Source organism: Lipotes vexillifer, unplaced genomic scaffold (genome assembly GCF_000442215.2).
Source record: "Lipotes vexillifer unplaced genomic scaffold, Lipotes_vexillifer_v1.1 scaffold361, whole genome shotgun sequence".
In the NCBI taxonomy this organism is placed as follows: Eukaryota; Metazoa; Chordata; class Mammalia; order Artiodactyla; family Lipotidae; genus Lipotes; species Lipotes vexillifer.
This window is the reverse complement of record NW_006787562.1, coordinates 243,415-263,662: the sequence shown is the minus strand read 5'-3', so window position 1 is coordinate 263,662 and position 20,248 is coordinate 243,415. Positions and strand designations below refer to the sequence as shown.

The window sequence follows — 20,248 nt, the reverse complement described above, 5'->3', positions numbered from 1 at the left end:
TTTCCCCTGACTCCCTCCCGGCTAGCCGTGGCGCACTAACCCCTGCGGGCTGTGCTCACGCCGCCAACCCCAGTCCTCTCCCTGAGCTCCGACTGAAACCGAAACCGAGCCTCAGCTCGCAGCCCCGCCCACCACTGCGGGTGAGCACACAAGCCTCTCGGGCTGGTGAGTGCCGGTCGGCACCGATCCTCTGTGCGGGAATCTCTCCGCTTTGCCCTCCGCACCCCTGTTGCTGTGCTGTCCTCCGCGGCTCCGAAGCTCCCCACTCCGCCTCACGCAATCTCTGCCCGCGAAGGGGCTTCCTAGTGTGTGGAGACCTTTCCTCCTTCACAGCTCCCTCCCACTGGTGCAGGTGCCGTCCCTATTCTATTGTCTCTGTTTTTAATTAATTTTTTCTTTTGCCCTACCCAGGTACGTGGGGAGTTTCTTGCCTTTTGGGAGGTCTGAGGTCTTCTGCCAGCATTCAGTAGGTGTTCTGTAGGAGTTGTTCCACATGTAGATGTATTTCTGGTGTATTTGTGGGGAGGAAGGTGATCTCCGCGTCTTACTCCTCCGCCATCTTTCCACCGCCCCCCTAGTTAAATATCTTATTTTGTATATAAAGATAACAAGATTGCCAAGAAGGTAAACCCCTGGTCCATGGTCATAGTGCAAATCAGGGGAGACCTAGGACAGCACTGGGCTCCTGGTTTGCAAACTTCTTTCATCTCTACCACTCTGCCATCTACTAAATCATAAACTTATTTTTTTTAATTGCTTAAGTGATCAGAATAATTTCCCTGACTATTAAAGGAAAACTATGCAGTTAAGGAATGAAAGGCATTTCTTCACCGGTAATTTTAAAAGAATCTAAAACTAAAGAAGTAACACTCTGGTGGCAAAAATTTTTTTTTCAATTCATATTTAAAACCTAACTGATTATCAAATATATTTTCTCCCCTCAGACTTAGATAAATATGTTTTAAACAAATCATCAAACATCTAAATTTCTGCACAATTAATTTACAAGATAGAGTTCTTTTTTTTTTAATCTTTCACTTTTTCTGCCTTCTGTGGTTTTCTCTTTTTATTAAAATAAGTTTATTTATTTATTTATGGCTGCGTTGGGCCTTCATTGCTGCACGCGGGCTTTCTCTAGTTGCGGCGAGCAGGGGCTACTCTTCATTGCGGTGTGCGGGCTTCTCATTGCGGTGGCTTTTCTTGTTGTGTAACATGGGTTCTAGGCATGCAGGCTTCAGCAGTTGTGGCACACAGGCTCAGTAGTTGTGGCCTGCAGGCTCTAGAGCACAGCTCAGTAATTGTGGTGCACGGGCTTATTAGTTGATCTGCTTCCCGGACCAGGGCTCGAACCCATGTCCCCTGCATTGGAGCAGGGCTCAGACCTGTGTCCCCTGCATTGGCAGGTGGATTCTTAACCACTGCACCACCAAGGAAGTCCTAAGATAGAGTTCTTAAATCGTGGAATCCAGAAAGCATCATACATGGCAGCAATATAATCCATCCATGTACTTAAACCACCTACCTTCTTAAATCTAACGAACTGACACGGATTATGTAAACACAGGTAGCTTTTTGACATAATAAAGCAAATTTCTGGGCAAGAAAATGACAAAATGTTTTGTTTTCTTTTGTTTTGTTTTGTAACTAATCTCCTCTGCATAAACCTTACTCCTTTAAGGAGCAGTGCTAGCCTATTTGTAATTTTCAGCACATCATGTTTACTAGCTAGTCTCCAAAAGATGTTTCATTAATGAGAATTGTCCAGTAATTACAAAGGGGTAGTACTAAGTAATGACAGCCTACTGCTTCTTCCACTGCACTTTATTTGGCACCTTCATCTTTATTGTTTATAATTAATGAACAGGAAATATGATAAAATATACACCATTTTGGTCATATCTGCATCAACACGCTAAACTAGTGAAAAAAACAAAAAATGAAAACTTAAAGAGTTATTAATACATAATGCCCTAGAAGTTAGAGACTTAAAAAACAATTAGTACTACTAACCTCTAGAAATACTGCAGTGATTAACGGATTAAGGACGTCTGCCTTTTCCTTGACCTAGAACAAAGGATAATGTGTTAAGCGAGCATAGCACATTAAAAAAACAATAGGTAAAATATGATGATTGGTTCAAGATGGCGAAGAAAAACATGCTCTCACTCCCTCTTGTGAGAGCACCGGAATCACAACTAACTCCTGAACAATCATTGACAGGAAGACACTGGAACTCACCAAAAAAAGATACCCTACATCCAAAGACAAAGGAGAGGCCACAGTGAGACAGTAGGAGGGGCGCATCACAATAAAATCAAATCCCATAACTGCTGGGTGGGTGACTCACAAACCAGAGAACATGTAACCACAGAAGTCCACCCACTGGAGTGAAGGTTCTGAGCCTCACGTCAGGCTTCCCAACCTGGGAGTCCAGCAATGGGAAGAGGAATTCCTAGAGAATCACACATTGAAGGCTAGCAGGATTTGATTGCAGGACTTCAACAGAACTGGGGGAAACAGAGACTCCACTCCTGGAGGGCAGACACAAAGTAGTGTGTGCATCAGGACCCAGGGGAAGGAGCAGTGACCCCATAGGAGACTGAACCAGACCTACCTGCTAGCATTGGAGGGTCTCCTGCAGAGATGGGGCTGGCTGTGTCTCACTGTGAGGACAAAGACACTGGCAGCAGAAGTTCTGGGAAGTACTCCTTGCCGTGAGCCCTCCCAGAACCCGCCATTAGCCCCACCAAAGAGCCCAGGTAGGCTCCAGTGTTGGGTCACCTCAGGCCAAACAACCAACAGGGAGGGAACCCAGCCCCACCCATCAGGAGACAAGTGGATGCAAGTTTTACTGAGCTCCGCCCAACAGAGCAACAGCCAGCTCTACCCACCACCAGTCCCTCCCATCAGGAAACTTGCACAAGCCTCTTAGATAGCCTCATCCACCAGAGGGCAGACAGCAGAAGCAAGAAGAACTACCATCCTGCAGCCTGTGGAACAAAAACCATATTCACAGAAAGACAGAAAAGATGAAAAGTCAGAGGGCTATGTACCAGATGAAGGAACAAGATAAAACCCCAGAAGAACAACTAAATGAAGTGGAGATAGGCAACCTTCCAGAAAAAACATTCAGAATAATGATAGTGAAGATGATCCAGGACCTTGGAAAAAGAATGGAGGCAAAGATACAGAAGATGCAAGAAATGTTTAACAAAGACCTAGAAGAATTAAAGAACAAACAAACAGAGATGAACAATATGATAACTGAAATGAAAAATACACCAGAAGGAATCAATGGCAGAATAACTGAGGCAGAAGAACGAGTAAGTGACCAGGAAGACAGAATGGTGGAATTCACTGCTGCAGAACAGAATAAAAAAAAAAAGAATGAAAAGGAATGAACACAGCCTAAGAGACCTCTGAGACAACATTAAAAGCAACAACACTCACATTAAAGGGGTCCCAGAAGGAGAAGAGAGAGAGAAAGGACCCAAGAAAATATTTTAAGAGATTATAGTTGAAAACTTCCCTAACATGGGAAAGGAAATAGCCACCCAAGTCCAGGAAACGCAGAGAGTCCCACACAGGATAAATCCAAGAAGAAACACGCCGAGACACATAGTAATCAAATGGGCGAAAAAATAAAGACAAAGAAAAATTATTGAAAGCAGTAAGGGAAAAATGACAACACACAAGGGAACTCCCATAAGGTTAACAGCTGATTTCTCAGCAGAAACTCTACAAGCCAGAAGGGAGTGGCATGAGATATTGAAAGTGATGAAAGGGAAGAACATACAACCAAGATTACTCTACCCGGCAAAGATCTCATTCAGAATCGATGGAGAAATCAAAAGCTTAACAGACAAGCAAAAGCTAAGAAAATTCAGCATCATCAAACCAGCTCTGCAACAAACGCTAAAGGAACTTCTCTAAGTGGGAAACACAAGAGAAGAAAAGGACCTACAAAAACAAACCCAAAACAATTAAGAAAATGGTAACAGGAACATACATATTGATAATTACCTTAAATGTGTGAATGGATTAAATGCTCCAACCAAAAGACACAGGCTCACTGAATGGATACAAAAACAAAACCCATGTATATGCTGTCTACAAGAGACCCACTTCAGACCTAGGGACACATACAGACCTAAAGTGAGGGGAAGGAAAAAGATATTCCGTGCAAATGGAAATCAAAAGAAAGCTGGAGTAGCGATACTCATATCAGATAAAATAGACTTTAAAATAAAGAATGTTACAAGAGACAAGGAAGGACACTACATAATGATCAAGGGATCAATCCAAGAAGAAGATATAACAATTATAAATATATATGCACCCAACATAGGAGCACCTCAATACATAACGCAACTTCTAACAGCTATAAAAGAGGAAATCAACAGTAACACAGTAATAGTGGGGGACTTTTAACACCTCACTTACACCAATGGACAGATCATCCTAACAGAAAATTAATAAGGAAAAACAAGTTTTAAATGATACAAGAGACCAAACAGATTTAATTGATATTTATAGGACATTCATTCCTAAAACAGCAGATTACACTTTCTTCTCAAGTGCGCACGGAACATTCTCCAGGATAGATCACATCTTGGGTCAGAAATCAAGCCTCAGTAAATTTAAGAAAATTGAAATCATATCAAGCATCTTTTCTGACCACAATGCTATGAGATTAGAAATCAATAACAGGGAAAAAAACGTAAAAAACACAAACACACGGAGGCTGAACAATACATTACTAAATAACCAAGAGATCACTGGAGAAATCAAGGAGGAAATCAAAAAATACCTAGAGACAAATGACAATGAAAACATGACAATCCAAAACCTATAGGATGCAGCAAAAGTAGTTCTAAGAGGGAAGTTTACAGCAATACAAGCCTCAAGAAACAAGAAAAATCTCAAGTAAATAATCTAACCTTACACCTAAAGGAACTAGAGAAAGAAGAACAAACATAACCCAAAGTTAACAGAAGGAAAGAAATCATAAAGATCAGTGCAGAAATAAATGAAATAGAAACAAAGAAAACAATAGCAAAGATCAATAAAACTAAAAGCCGGTTCTTTGAGAAGATAAACAAAATTGATAAACATTAGCCAGACTCATCAAGAAAAAGAGGGAGAGGACTCAAATCAATAAAATTAGAAATGAAAAAGGAGAAGTTACAACAGACACCGCAAAAATACAAAGCACCCTAAGAGACTTCTACAAGCAACTCTATGCCAATAAAATGGACAACCTGGAAGAAATGGACAAATTCTTAGAAAGGTATAACCTTCCAAGACTGAACCAGGAGGAAACAGAAAATATGAACAGACCAATCACAAATAATGAAATTGAAACTGTGATTAAAAATCTTCCAACAAAAAACATCCAGGACCAGATGGCTTCACAGTTGAATTCTATCAAACATTTAGAGAAGAGCTACCACTCATCCTTCTCAAATTATTCCAAAAAATTTCAGAGGAAGGAACACTCCCAAACTCATTCTATGAGGCCACCATCACCCTGATATCAAAACCAGACAAAGATACTACAAAACAAGAAAATTACAGACCAATATCACTGATGAATATAGTTGCAAAAATCCTCAACAAAATACTTGTAAACAGAATCCAACAACACATTAAAAATATCATACACCATGATCAAGTGGGATTTATCCCAGGGATGCAAGGATTCTTCAATATATGCAAACAGATCAATGCAATACACTATATTAACAAACTGAAGAATAAAAACCATATGATCATCTCAATAGATGTAGGAAAAGCTTTCCACAAAATTCAACACCCATTTATGACAAAAGCTCTCCAGAAAGTGTGCATAGAGAGAAACTACCTCAACATAATAAAGGCCATATATGACAAACCAACAGCAAACATCATTCTCAATGGTGAAAAACTGAAAGCATTTCCTCTAAGATCAGGAAGAAGACAAGAATGTCCACACTCACCACTATTATTCAACATAGTTTTGGAAGTCCTAGCCACGGCAATCAGAGAAGAAAACGAAATAAAAGGAATATAAATTGGAAAAGAAGAAGTAAAACTGTCACTGTTTGCAGATGATGTGATACTATACATAGAGAATCCAAAAGATGCCACCAGAAAACTATTAGAGCAAATCAATCAATTTGGTAAAGTTGCAGGATACAAAATTAATGCACAGAAATCTCTTGCATTTCTATACACTAATGATGAAAAATCTGAAAGAAAATTAAGGAAACACTCCCATTTACCACTGCAACAGAAAGAATAAAATACCTAGGAATAAACCTACCTAGGGAGACACAAGACCTGTGTGCAGAAAACTATAAGACACTGATGAAAGAAATTAAAGATAATACAAACAGATCGAGAGATATACCATGTTCTTGGATTGGAAGTATCAACATTTTGAAAATGACTATACTACCCACAGCAATCTACAGATTCAATGTAATCCCTATCAAATTAGCAATGGCATTTTTTACAGAAGTAGAACAAAAAATCTTAAAATTTGTATGGAGAAACAAAAGACCCTGAATAGCTAAAGCACTCTTGAGGGAAAAAAATCTGAGCTGGGGGAATCAGACTCCCTGACTTCAGACTATACTACAAAGCTACAGTAATCAAGACTATATGGTACTGACACAAAAACAGAAATATAGATCAACGGAACAGGATAGAAAGCCCAGAGATAAACCCATGCACCTATGGTCAACTAATCTATGACAAAGGAGGCAAGGATATACAATGGAGAAAAGACAGTCTCTTCAATAAGTGGTGGTGGGAAAACTGGACAGCTACATGTAAAAGAATGAAATTAGAACACTCCCTAACACCATACATAAAAATAAACTCAAAATGGATTAGAGACCTAAATGTAAGACCAGACACTATAAAACTCTTAGAGGAAAACATAGGAAGAACACTCTTTGATGTAGATCACAGCAAGATCTTTTTTGATCCACCTCCTAGAGTAATGGAAATAAAAACAAAAATAAACAAATGGGACCTAATGAAACTTCAAAGCTTTTGCAAAGAAAACTACAAACAAGACGAAAAGACAGCCCTCAGAATGGGAGAAAATATTTGCAAATGATTCAATGGACAAAGGATTAATCTCCCAAATATATAAACAGCTCATGTAGGTCAATATTAAAAAAACAACAACCCAATCCAAAAATGGGCAGAAGACCTAAATAGACATTTCTCCAAAGAAGACATACAAATAGCGAAGAAGCACATGAAAAGCTGTCAATATCACTGATTATTAGAGAAATGCAAATCAAAACTACAATGATGTATCACCTCACAACAGTCAGAATGGGCATCATCAGAAAATCTACAAACAACACATGCTAGAGGATGTGGAGAAAAGGGAACCTCTGTTGGTGGGAGTGTAAATTGATACAGCCACTATGCAGAACAGGATGGAGGTTCCTTAAAAAACTAAAAATAGAATTACCATATGACACAGCAATTCCACTACTGGGGATATACCCAGAGAAAACCATAATTCAAAAAGAGTCATGCACCCCAATGTTCACTGCAGCAGTATTTACAATAGCCATGTCATGGAAGCAACCTGAATGCCCATCGACAGACAAATGGATAATGAAGATATGGCATATATATATACAATGGAATAATACTCAGCCATAAAAAGGAATGAAATTGGGTCATTTGTAGAGATGTGGATGAATCTAGAGACTGTCATACAGAGTGAAGTAAGTCAGGAAGAGAAAAACAAATATCGTATATTAACGCATATATGTGGAACCTAGAAAAATGGTACAGATGAACCAGTTTGTAGGGCAGAAATTGAGATACAGATGTAGAGAACAAATGTATGGACACCAAGGGGGGAAAGACGCGGTGTGGGGGGGTGGTGGTGGTGTGATGAACTGGGAGATTGGGATTGACATATATACACTAATATGTATAAAATGGATAATTAATAAGAAGCTGCTGTATAAAAAATTAAGTTAAATAGAATTCAAAAATAAATAAAGTATGATTCCGCTTTGAAACACACCCACACATACCCAAATATAAATATAAGCATAGACAAAGTCTGGATCAGACTCAAGAAGGGCTTTAAATTTCCTTCTATCCAAATTGAGAGTGTATGCCTTTGTAGTTTTTTTTTGTTTTTTTTTTGTGTGTGTGGTACGCGGGTCTCTCACCGTTGTGGCCTCTCCCATTGTGGAGCATAGGCTCCGGACGTGCCTGTTCAGCGGCCATGGCTCACGGGCCCAGCCGCTCCGCGGCATGTGGGATCTTTCCAGACCGGGGCACGAACCTGTGTCCCCTGCATCGGTAGGCGGACTCTCAACCACTGCGCCACCAGGGAAGCCCTGCCTTTGTAGTTTTTACTAACTTTAAAAAGTATATTCATTTTGGAAGGGAGATAGAAATGGTATATTTGACCACAAAAACTTTAGAAAAAATTTAAAACAAAATATACAGATATGAAACATGCACTCAAAATACTCAACTCGTTTTTAAGATGGGCTGTTTGGAAAATGTGGAGACAAATAATGCAAAGTTAATACTTGCATGTGTTAGCACCTTAGAGTTGTCTTGCTGGGTTAAAGTATCTTTATGAAACACATGGAAAACTTTAGCCTCAGAAGATTAACTTCAGGAAACCCAGAAGCTCTTTTAAAGAAAATACTAAGAGGAAAAGAGAAACTATATCACAGAATTATCCCTTATAGGAAAAATCTAAACTCAAAGTGAGAAGAATTTATTTGGACCATGCTCTTAACTAAAATAAATTTAAGGGCCCAGAATAACTTTGCTGCCACACTGACCCTTACACCCTTAACTACAGGCTGATTTTTTTAAATTGAGGTATAACTGACATACAACACTATACTAATTGCATACGTACAAACTAATGATTTGCTATCTGCATACATGGCAAAATGATGATAATAAGCCCAGTCAACATCCATCACTATACACAGTGAAATAATTTTTTTTCTCGTGATGACAACTTTTAAGATCTACTCTCTTAGCAACTTCCAAATATGCAATACAGTATTATTAACTATAGGTATCATGCCGCACATGACATCCCCAATGCTGTACATGCTGTACATTATTTATTTTATAACTGGAAGTTTGTACCTTTTGATCCCCTTCACCCATTTCACCCAGCCCCCACCTTTGCCTCTGGCAACCACCTATCTGTTCTCTGTATGTATGAGTTTGGTGTACTACAAAGTGATTTTTATCTGTCCATTTAAAATGCCCTTGATTTTATGCCAATTCATGGTTACTGATGTCTGAATCGTCTTCCATAGTTCACACACCTTCAGTAAATTTTTACAATTCCTTAAAACAAAACAAAAAAACTTCAGCTTTAATTACAACTCTCCTACTGGCTGGCAACTGCAAAATATGAGAGTTGCCATAGTCTAAGTAAGGCACTGCCCCTTAAAACTAGAATCCAACTTTGGGATTTTTATCTTATCAAGGTCTATATTCTCAGTACAGGTCTTGATAGCAAGCAGCACAAAATATACTGAAGACTGTATAAAAAAGAACAACGAGTTGCAAAATTCAGTTAGACACAGACAAACTGACCCTAAAATTCATATGGAAATGCATAGGGCCCCAAATAGACAAAAAAATCTTGAAAAAGAAGAAGAAAGTTGGAAGACTTACACTTCTTGATTTCAAAACTTACTACAAAGCTACAGAAATCAAGACAGTATGGCGCTGGCAAAGGATACCACAGATCAATGGAACTGAAATAAGAGCCCAGAAACAAATCCCTATGACTATGGTCAATTGATTTTAGACAAAAAGGGCCAAGACAATTCAACAAGGAGAAACTTTTCAACAAATGGTGCTGGGACAACTGGATATCCACATGAAAAAAAAAAATGTTGGGCCCCTACCTCACACCATACACAAAAATTAACTCAAAATATATAATAGACATAAACATAAGAGCTGCAACATAAAACTCTTAGAAAAAAACATGAGTAAATCCTCATGATTTGGGGTGAGGCAATGATTCTTTAGATACAATACCAAAAGAACAAGTGATAAAAGAGAATATTGACAAGTTGGACTCTATCACTATTCACTATCAAGAAAGTGAAAGGACCGCCATGGACTGGGAGAAAATATGTGCATATCATGTATCTGGTAAGGAACTTGTATCCAGAGAAAATAAAGAACTTCTATAACTCAATAATAAATAGTAAATAATAAAAAGACAAATAATTAAAATCAGAATAAATAATAAAATAAACAACCCAATTTATAAAATAATAATAAAAAGACAACCCAATTTAAAAATAGGCAAAGGACTGGAAAAGACATTTCTCTATAGAAGACATACAAATGGCTAACAAGCACATGAAAAGATGCTCAACATCATCAGCCAACAGGGAAATGCAAATAAAACCCATAATGAGATAACACTTCATACCTACTAGGTCTGGTAAAATTTTAAAAAACAAAAACACAAAACCAGACAATAGCAAGTGTCAACAAGGATGTGGAGAAACTGGAACTCTCATACATTGCTGGCAGGGGTGTAAAATGGTGCAACTACTTTGGAAAACAGTCTGACAGTTCCTTAATGGTCCATATTACCCATATGACCCAGAAATTCCACTCCTAGCTATCCACCCAAGAGAAATAAAGACATACATGCATGCTCATAGTAACATTATTCATTATAACCAAGAAGAGTAAACAATCCAAATGTCTATCAACTGATGAATAGATAAATGTGGTATATATCCATATGATAGAATGTTATTAGGTAATAAAAGGAAATACTGATACAATGTGGATGAATGTCAAAAACATTATGCTAAGTGAAAGAAAACAGACACAAAATACCATAATATTGTATGATCCCATTTATATTAGATGTCCAGAATAGGCAAATCTATAGACAGAAAGTAGATTAGTGCTGCTTAAGGCTAGAAGAATGTGGAGGGGAAGGGAATGGTAAGTGACTGCCAATGGTATGAGGTTTTCTGGGAGATGATGAAAATGATCTAAAATTAGATTTTGGTGAATGTTGCATGGCTCTGTAAATATATTAAAAACCATTGAAACGTACACTTAAATGGGAAAATTTTTATGATATGTAAACTATATCTTAATAAAGCTGTTCTAAAAACAAAACAAAACAGACATTAGCCCAATAAAAATCATGAATTCTTACCCCAGCAGTTGTTAGGCAGGTGGTGAACTCTTTAGACAGAGAGGACAACTCTTTACACAACACAACTGTCATCCTAGGAAAGAAGGGAAAAAAGGAGAAACAGGTCCTAGGTCCCCATATATGTTCAACTACATATATGGGGTCCCATGTTATAGGAAGAGAAAGTTCAGTCCTTAGTGAAATATTTTTCTACAAAATTCTCTAGAAAATACTATGCTTTCAAATTAAATCAAAGGAAATAACTAAGATACATTTTAAGGAGACAAGGTCGTACTTAAAAGATCCTACATTCCATTTAGAAATATAGTTAAATTAAATATTTATTTATTCATTCGACAAATACTTACTGAAAGGCTTCTATGTACCAGGTACTTCTGAGCACTGGGGATATATTAGTAAACAAGCAAAGCACCAGTTTTCATGAATACTAACTTACTTGCTGATTGACAGGGATACTATAAATATAGAAAGAGATGGATGTTTGTATATGTTTATAGTTATATATGTATACATTTATACACACACAAAAGTATACATATATTTATATATATAATATGTACTAGATGGTGATATGAAAGCAAGTAAAGAATTCGAAAATGTAACAGGGAAATGCAAATCAAAGCCACATGAGGCAGCAACATGGATGGACCTACAGATTGTCATACTGAGTGAAGTAAGTCAGACACAGAATGACAAATATCATATAATATCGCTTATATGTGGAATCTTAAAAAAAAAGAGTATAAATGAACTTATTTACAAAACAGAAGTAGACTCATGTATGTAGAAAACAAACTTATGGTTACCAGGGGATGTGGAGTGGGGGTGGGGGGGTGGAGCAGTAAACTGGGAGGTTGGGACTGGTGAATACACACTACTATATATAAAATAGATAACTAATAATAACCTGCTGTATAGCACAGGGAACTCTACTCAATACTCTGCAATAGCCTACATGGGAAAAGAATCTCCAAAAAAAAGAATGGATGTATGTATATGTATAACTGATTTACTTTGCCGTACAGCTGAAACTAGCACAACACTGTAAATCAACTATACACCAATAAAAATTTAAAAAACAAACAAAAACCACACACAATGAGATATCATCTCACACCTGTCAGAATGGCTATCAACAAAAAGAACACAAATAACAAATGTTGGTGAGGATATGGAAAAAAGGGAACCCTTGTACACTGTTGGTGGGAATGTAAATTGGTGCAGCCACTGTGAAAAGTAGTATGGAGGTTTCTCAAGAAACTAAAAATAGAACTACCATATGACCCAGGAATTCCACTCCTGGGTATATATCAAAAAAATAAAAACACTAATTCGAAAAGATACATGCGCTCCAATGTTCATAGCAGCATTATTCACAGTCGCCAAGATGTGGAATTAACCTAAGTGCCCATCAACAGATGAATGGATAAAGAAGATGTGGTACATATATACAATGGAATACTACTCAGCCATAAAAGAGAACAAGATTTTGCCATCTGCAGCAACATGGATGGACTTGGAGGGCATTTATGCTAAGTGAAATAAGTCAGACAGAGAAAGACAAATACTGTATGAAATCACTTATATGAGGAATCTAAAAAATACAACAAACTAGTGAGTATACCACAAAAGAAGCAGACTCACAGATATGGAGAACAAACTAGTGGTTACCAGTGGGGAGAGGGAGGGAGGGGCAATGTAGGGGTGGGGAAGTGGGAGGTACAAACTACTGGGTGTAAGACAAGCTCACGGATGGGGAATATAACCAATATTTTGTAATAACTGTGAATGGAAGGTAACCTTCAAAAATTTTATAAGACTGTTTTTATTAAAAAATAAATTTAAAAATAAAACAAAATAAAAATCCTACCCTTGAGGAGGTTAAACTGATCAATGTAATAGTGAATTAGAGTTAGAGAAAAGAAAAACAGAATGAGAAAATGGTAGAAGATAGTATTAGATAGGGTGGTGAAAAAAGGACCCTCTAAGAAGTAAAGGAAATTCAGTGAAGGAAAGAGCCATGACTGGAAGAGCATTCCATGCAGTGGAAATAGCTAGTTTTCCAAAGAATACTCTGCTTTGGGATTGTGAATCCCTCATCCTAAGGATGTTTAAGACAAAACTAGGCCCCTCCTTACGGGATGTTGTAGAGGGGCAGTGAAGCCGTAGGTGAAGAAATGGCCGAGAGAACATCAAGGGTCCCTTCCAATCCTAACACACTAGACACTCTCACTCATGTTTTTTCCTCCAATGAAAGTTCTCATTATTTAATTTGGAGATTTATTTAGAAAACAGTAGGAGTTTTTTTCCTCCTGTGACTACCTACATTCTATCATTTTTCAAATTTTTGTTCAAAACCAGCAATATACTGGAAAAATAGGGTTTGAAACTTAGATAGACCTGTTTAAATCCCAGTCTGCACAATCTGGGCATAATTTACTTAACTTCTCTTATGTTTGTGTTTCCTCATTTTTAAAGCTGGACTGATCATTTATCTTGAGGGTTGTTTTTAAAGATTAGAAGTGATACACATAAATCCCTTAGCATGGTACCTGGCATATAATTAGCACTCAATAACCAACAACTGTTATTAAGAACTGAGGTTATTAGAACTATTTTCTGTTTTCACTTATGCAAAATTCTACTTCAATTACGGTCAGTGATCTGGAAAAAAAAACTAGCTTTCCGAGTATGAGTTGGTTAATAAAAAAGGGCAGATTTATAATATAGATTTATGGCTCAATGAAAATAAACAACACCCTTGGCTACTTATTAACTAAAACCCAAAATGAACAAACCTCCAAGATGTGAATGGTGCAATGTGAACAGCATCTTACTGAAAGTTTCTAAAACTTTGGAAAGAAACTGAGAAAGCTCTTTCAGCAAACTGTATCATTTAGAGGGAAATTCATTACACTTACTGGGAAAGGGCTCTGCTCCTTTCTATGGCTGTTACTTCCTGCTTCCTGCCATGCAGAACCAGAGCCGCTGTTTTGTGAAACAGTTCAATTGAGCAGGCAGTCAGTTCTGCTAGGCTCCTGATTGCAAATGCATGGATATCCTGGACGGAAAAACAAAACGAAGCAAAACAACACTGAGCATTGTTTTTTTTAATACAAGAGGAAATGACACCACCCTGCTTCCCCCATACTGAAGTATACAATATCTTGAAAGCAACAGAGACTAATAGCTGCCCTTCAATAAACCTCTTCTTCCATAGTAGTTATATAATTTTATAACTGGGCTCATAGCTATAAAAACAGAGGCTCCCTTGAAGTCAGGTGTGACCATGTGACTAAGTTTTAGCCAAAAGATTTGAATAAAAAGTGTCATGTGCAGCTTCTGGGAACCTTCTCATGATGCCACATACATGCACCCTTTGTCTCTTTTTCTTCACTCCTTGCATCCTATATTCTAGAACTAAGATGTTGTGATCTTGGATCACAAGGTAGAAATTATGGATAGCAGTACAACAAAATAGGTGCTTACGTCCCTAATTGTGATACCACATTGAAAAAAAAAAAAGCCTTAGCTGTTTTCATTACCTCTATTGAATTGTTATTGATTTGCTCAATTTTTTCTGCTTCCAACTGTTTTTTTCCTTCTTCCTTCTCTTCTAATGGTTTGGCCAGAGATATCCTGATCCATTCACAGGCTGTATTTCTTGCCTAAATAAGAAAAAGATTATAGTTGGCCCTCCATCTATACAGCTTCCACATCTTCAGATTCAGCCAACCACAGATTGAAAATATTCGGAAAAAAAAAAAAAATCCAAAAAGTTCCAAAAAGCAAAACCTAAATTTGCCAAGTGCTGGCAACTTAAATAGCATTTACATTGTATGTACAACTATTTGCACAGCATTTACACTGTATTAGGTATCATAAGCAATCAAGAGGTGATTTAATATATAACAGACGATGTATGTAGGTTATATGCAAATACCACACCATTTTATATCAGGGACTTGAGTATCCCTCAATTTTGGTATCAACAGGGGGCCCTGGAACCAGGATACCTCTGAGGATATCAAGGGATGACTGTACAGTCCATCAGCAATTCGATTCAGCTCACCAAGATTACTGTGCACCCACCAGGAATATTTTAGCACCATGGAAGTCAGTGTTCTTGTTCTCACCCAAACAAACATACCATCTAGCTTTTCAGTACTTAACTTACTAGATCTCCTTACAACACTTAACATTTGTGACCACACATTCCCTCTAATCCTTTGGCTTTTTTTAAACTGAGGTGTACCTTACACACAGTAAAGTGCGCAAATCTTCAGAGCATGACAGGTTACATGTGTATATGCCTGTGTAACTGTGACCCAGATCAGGATACAGAACTTTCCCATCACTCTAGGAAGTCCCCCATACCCCTTCTTAGTCCCAAATAGCATCCTTGGCTCTCTACTTATCTCACCCTACTCCCTCCCCTCTCCATCGATCCTATTTCAGTAATTTTAACTATTCCCTACCTGCTGCTGACTCCTGAATCTTTACTTCCAGCACTAACTTCTGAAAACAACATATTCCAACTCCCTTCTGGACATACGCATCAAGATATCCTATAGGCATCTGCCTCACATATAACATGTGCAAAATTTAAATTCATCATCTTTCTCTCCCTATCCCTAAATTTTTCATCCTCTGTTATTCCCTTGAGCTTTAGAAGAACCACCATATACCAGTCATCCAAGCCAACATACACAAGCCATCCTAGATTCTTCCTTTCCAATCACCAAGATAGTCTGATTTTACTGTACGTATTTCTCCACTTTGCTCTTCCTCTCTATTACCACCACTTAAGTTCAAATCTACTCTATGGCAAGAGCACTCTGATTGGTCTCCCTACTTCTGATATGGCTCCTCTTAAATCCATCTTCCATAATGGTACCAGTGATCTATCTAAGCCCATAGCTGATCACTCTGCTTTTCTTCAATGGCTCTCCATCCACTAGATCATGCTCTTTGACATGATCTAAAAAGTGCCCATGACCTACTCTACCTACTTCTCTAGCTTCATCTCTTCCCACTTCCCACTTTATGATCTGATAATAATGACCTGTAATATGCCTGTTCTTCATTCATGGTATTCCCTTAGTCCAAAGTGTCATTTCCATTTTTTTTTCCCCCTAAATCAAGGCAACTCAATTTTTTTTCAATCCTCCACCCAAACACTGTCTGCTCCAAGTAACTTTCAAAGGCATCCCAGGAGATTGGGCACCTCAACAACCCTTTTCTGTACGTCCACAGTCCCCTAAGTAAACCTTCAACTTAGTACTTACCAAAATACACTGGAATTAACTATGTGTTATCTCCTAAATAAACTACATTATTACAGAACAGTGGTAGTATCCTATTTGGATTAGTGCACCCAGATGTTCCCTATAGCATTGAGAGACATCTACTGTTTTTACCTAGCTGGCATGTATATCTCCTTTCTTTTGGTAGTAAGTTCTAGATTTTTCTCAGTTCATGTGGTTTGGATGGGGTTACTTTCATCCTCTGGCTCCAAGGGTTGGCAAATGATTCAGGTTTAGCTACCAAGAAATTAATCCCCCTGTGTATACAGTAATTAGTTCATGGATGGAAAAGTGACCCAAGCTAGGTCAATGGGCATCAGCCTCAGGACATCTCATAAAATTACTGGGAAAGGGAAGTCCTCTTTCTGTTGGAGTTAACTCAACTGGAAGAAGTCTCCTGAAGCTGCCAGTAATCATCTTACCATCATGTGGAAAAGCATCCCTAAGAATGAACAGAAGAAAGCAGAGTCAAGAGATGGAGAGGGGACAAGTTTCTGGGTGGAGAGCCATGCCTGAAGCCAGTGCTGCCCCTTAGTTTTCTAGTTTCGTGAGCTAATATATGTGCCTTTTTCTTAAGCCAGTCTGACTTGAGTTTCTGTCATTTGCAACTGAGAAGAGTCCTGGTTTCTAATGAAATGTTTACTGTCATTAAATTAAGTCATCCACTTGAGTAACTTTATATACACAGAATGTGTTCAGAGCTGTAACCAGGCAATAGGAATCCAGAGAAGACGTTGAGAGTCATTCCAACTGAAAACTGAGAGAATCACAGGCTTTATTACAGACACAGTATTGGGGCTGAGCCTTTAAGGATCAATAAGTGGGGCTACACCCAAGGGTACAACATGAATGAGCTAGAGCAGAACCTATGAACCCAGACAAAAAACAGACATTGATTTATGTGAGATGGAAAAAAGAAGAAAAATAGAGAGATATAAGGCCACATAAAACAAAAAGAAATCTGATACTATAAATTTAACTTACTTGGAGATATTTTAGTAGGCATAATACATACTCAAAATAACCTCTCTAATAAATATATTAAGTTATTATAATCTATTGTGCCAACTCAATGTAATTTATCATCCCTTTCAAAAAATACCAATGCTTGGGACTTTCCTGGTGGTACAATGGTTAAGAATTTGCCTGCCAATGCAGGGGACACAGGTTTGATCCCTGGTCTGGGAAGATCACACATGATGTGGAGCAACTAAGCCCGTGCGCCCCAACTACTGAGCCTGCACTCTACAGCCCATGAGCCACAACTACTGAGCCTGCGTGCCACAACTACTGAAGCCCACGGACCTAGAGCCTGTGCTCCATAACAAGAGAAGCCACTGCAATGAGAAGCTCACACACTGCAACGAAGATGAGCCCCTGCTCGCCGCAACTAGAGAAAGCCTGCACACAGCGACAAAGACCCAACGCAGCCAAAAATAAATAAATAAAGTAAAATAAAAAATAACCAAACCAAGGCCTTCCCTGGTGGCACAGTGGTTGAGAGTCTGCCTGCTGATTCAGGGGGGGCGGGTTCGTGCCCTGGTCTGGGAGGATCCCACGTGCCGCGGAGCGGCTGGGCCCGTGAGCCATGGCAGCTGAGCCTGAGTGTCCGGAGCCTGTGCTCCACAACGGGAGAGGCCACAACAGTGAGAGGTCCACGTACGGCAAAAACAAAAAAACAAAAAACAAACAAAACAAAACAAAACCAATGCTAGCCACACCCAGAATTCATTCTGGAACGTCCCACTGATGAGATCTAGAGACTTCGGAATTAAAAAGCTCCTTTGAGCTTAGCTTCTCCAACAACTTATTTTTTTTTCCAGCTGAAAAAAATGAGGCCTGGAGAACGAATGGGATTTGCCTACATCACATGTGAGAGTCAGAATAAGAATCAGAACTGTGTTCTCAGACTTTTGCTTCACTGCTTTTCCCCTGCATCATACAGACTCTCATATAAATTGCTGGAAATAATCAGGCCCTGATCCTTAATCATTCTACATCTTAAGTCTCAACACCCAAAATATAAATACAAAGATTGCTTTTAGAGAATGATTAGGACTACCAGATAGGTAAGGGGTTACTTTTTTAAAACAATTTATTTATTATGATGATCTATTTGAGCAGAGAAACTATGTCTCTTTCATTACTGTTTCCCTAGCACCTAGCAAAATGAAGGTTTATTGTATATATGTTTATCAAACATCTAAATGTATAACATACTGAGCTAGCTTCTTTAGGACCATAAACAGTGAGTATTTACTATGGGCCAGGCACTTTTAAGAGCTCTGTGTGTATTAACACATTAAATCCTCACAGGAACCCTACATTATCCCTACCTGACAGACAGAGAAGCTGAGGCACAGAGAGGTTAAGCAACTTGCTTAAGACCACACAGAAAGTAAAAGATGGCAAAGCTGGGATTTTAAGAACTGATAAAGCACAGAGCCAGCCTTGAAGAAATTTAAGTTTTAGAATGGGAGGTAAGATACACACATTTAAAAACAAACAAACAGGGGCTTCCCTGGTGGCGCAGTGGTTGACAGTCCGCCTGCCAATGCAGGGGACGCGGGTTCGTGCCCCGGTCTGGGAAGGTCCCACATGCCGCAGAGCAGCTCGCCCGTGAGCCATGGCCGCTGAGCCTGCGCCTCCAGAGCCTGTGCTCCGCAACGGGAGAGGCCACAACAGTGAGAGGCCCGCGTACCGCAAAACAAACAAACAAAAACCAATGATAATTTAATGAAAATACATTTGCACACAGTTAAGTGAATAAAGTGCTAAAGAATACATATATCAATAGTATGTTAACTTTTATACAAGGAGATAAGAAAATATATCTGCTTGTCTTTAAAATATATCTGCTTATCTAAAAAAGAAACACAGGAAGGATATGCTGGAAAACAAGAAAGTTTAATATCTAAAAGGAGAGGGGAGAGTGAAGTGGGTGGGAATTGAGAGGAAGTGACACTTCTGAAAATATTTTTTGTACAGTTTTGACTTCTGAAAACATATTAATACTCTATATATTCAAAGATGAAATTAAATTAACATGGGGAGACAATAAAAATATCATCAATTTTTTTATAGTTTGGTTTTATAGTAGTATGGGCAAAGCAAGGGAAACATTTCAGATGCATTACAGGACTAGGGAAATTAGGAAATGCAGAAATGTTGTTGGGAGACAGAGTTCTTACTATGAAAAAGAGATACAAATGTATAATGGGGAGAGGCAAGGATGAACCTGTAAGAATGGACTGAAACTGGAGTTATCAGTGTGAATTCATGATCTCTAAAATATGTATGTGAGCATATACATGGACACGGACACACACACACATACACATACAGGTGCATGTATGTGTACCTGAATACATTTCCTAGGCCAACAAGGCCTAGAAGCAAAGATACCCCAAGCGATGAGCACACCTAGCATCCAGGTTTTGTCCTATAATATCAAAAAGGAACCATGGCTCCTTGAAGAAAAGGTTCATTCTGGAGAGAAATATGGAAGGTACAAGATCTCGTTATGCCAGAAAATAAGGAAATATTCAAACAATAACGGGGGCATGTCACACAGGAGTCAGCTTGAAGGACAATTTGAACAGCAAAATAATTAAGGACAGTAATGAATTACAAACCAATGGGGGAAAAAATAGAAACCCATGAGACCATATCAATAACAAACAGATAATAAAGAGATAAGGGGAGAAGGGAGAGCTCTTAATTAAGTAGAATG

General features: G+C 38.4%; 1 protein-coding gene across 1 annotated transcript in view; it reads right to left on the bottom strand.

The window, feature by feature from the left end:
• Positions 1-1,977: 1,977 nt before the first annotated feature.
• The window catches only part of FAM114A2 (family with sequence similarity 114 member A2), a 35,149-nt gene continuing 16,878 nt past the window's right edge, over positions 1,978-20,248 (bottom strand). Inside the window, exons 10-13 of the mRNA XM_007460318.1 lie at positions 14,755-14,877; positions 14,131-14,270; positions 11,210-11,282; positions 1,978-2,064 (exon numbers count right to left, since the gene is read on the bottom strand). Of these exons, the coding sequence (XP_007460380.1) occupies positions 1,978-2,064; positions 11,210-11,282; positions 14,131-14,270; positions 14,755-14,877 (423 nt within the window). The remainder of the gene's footprint in view (positions 2,065-11,209; positions 11,283-14,130; positions 14,271-14,754; positions 14,878-20,248) is intronic.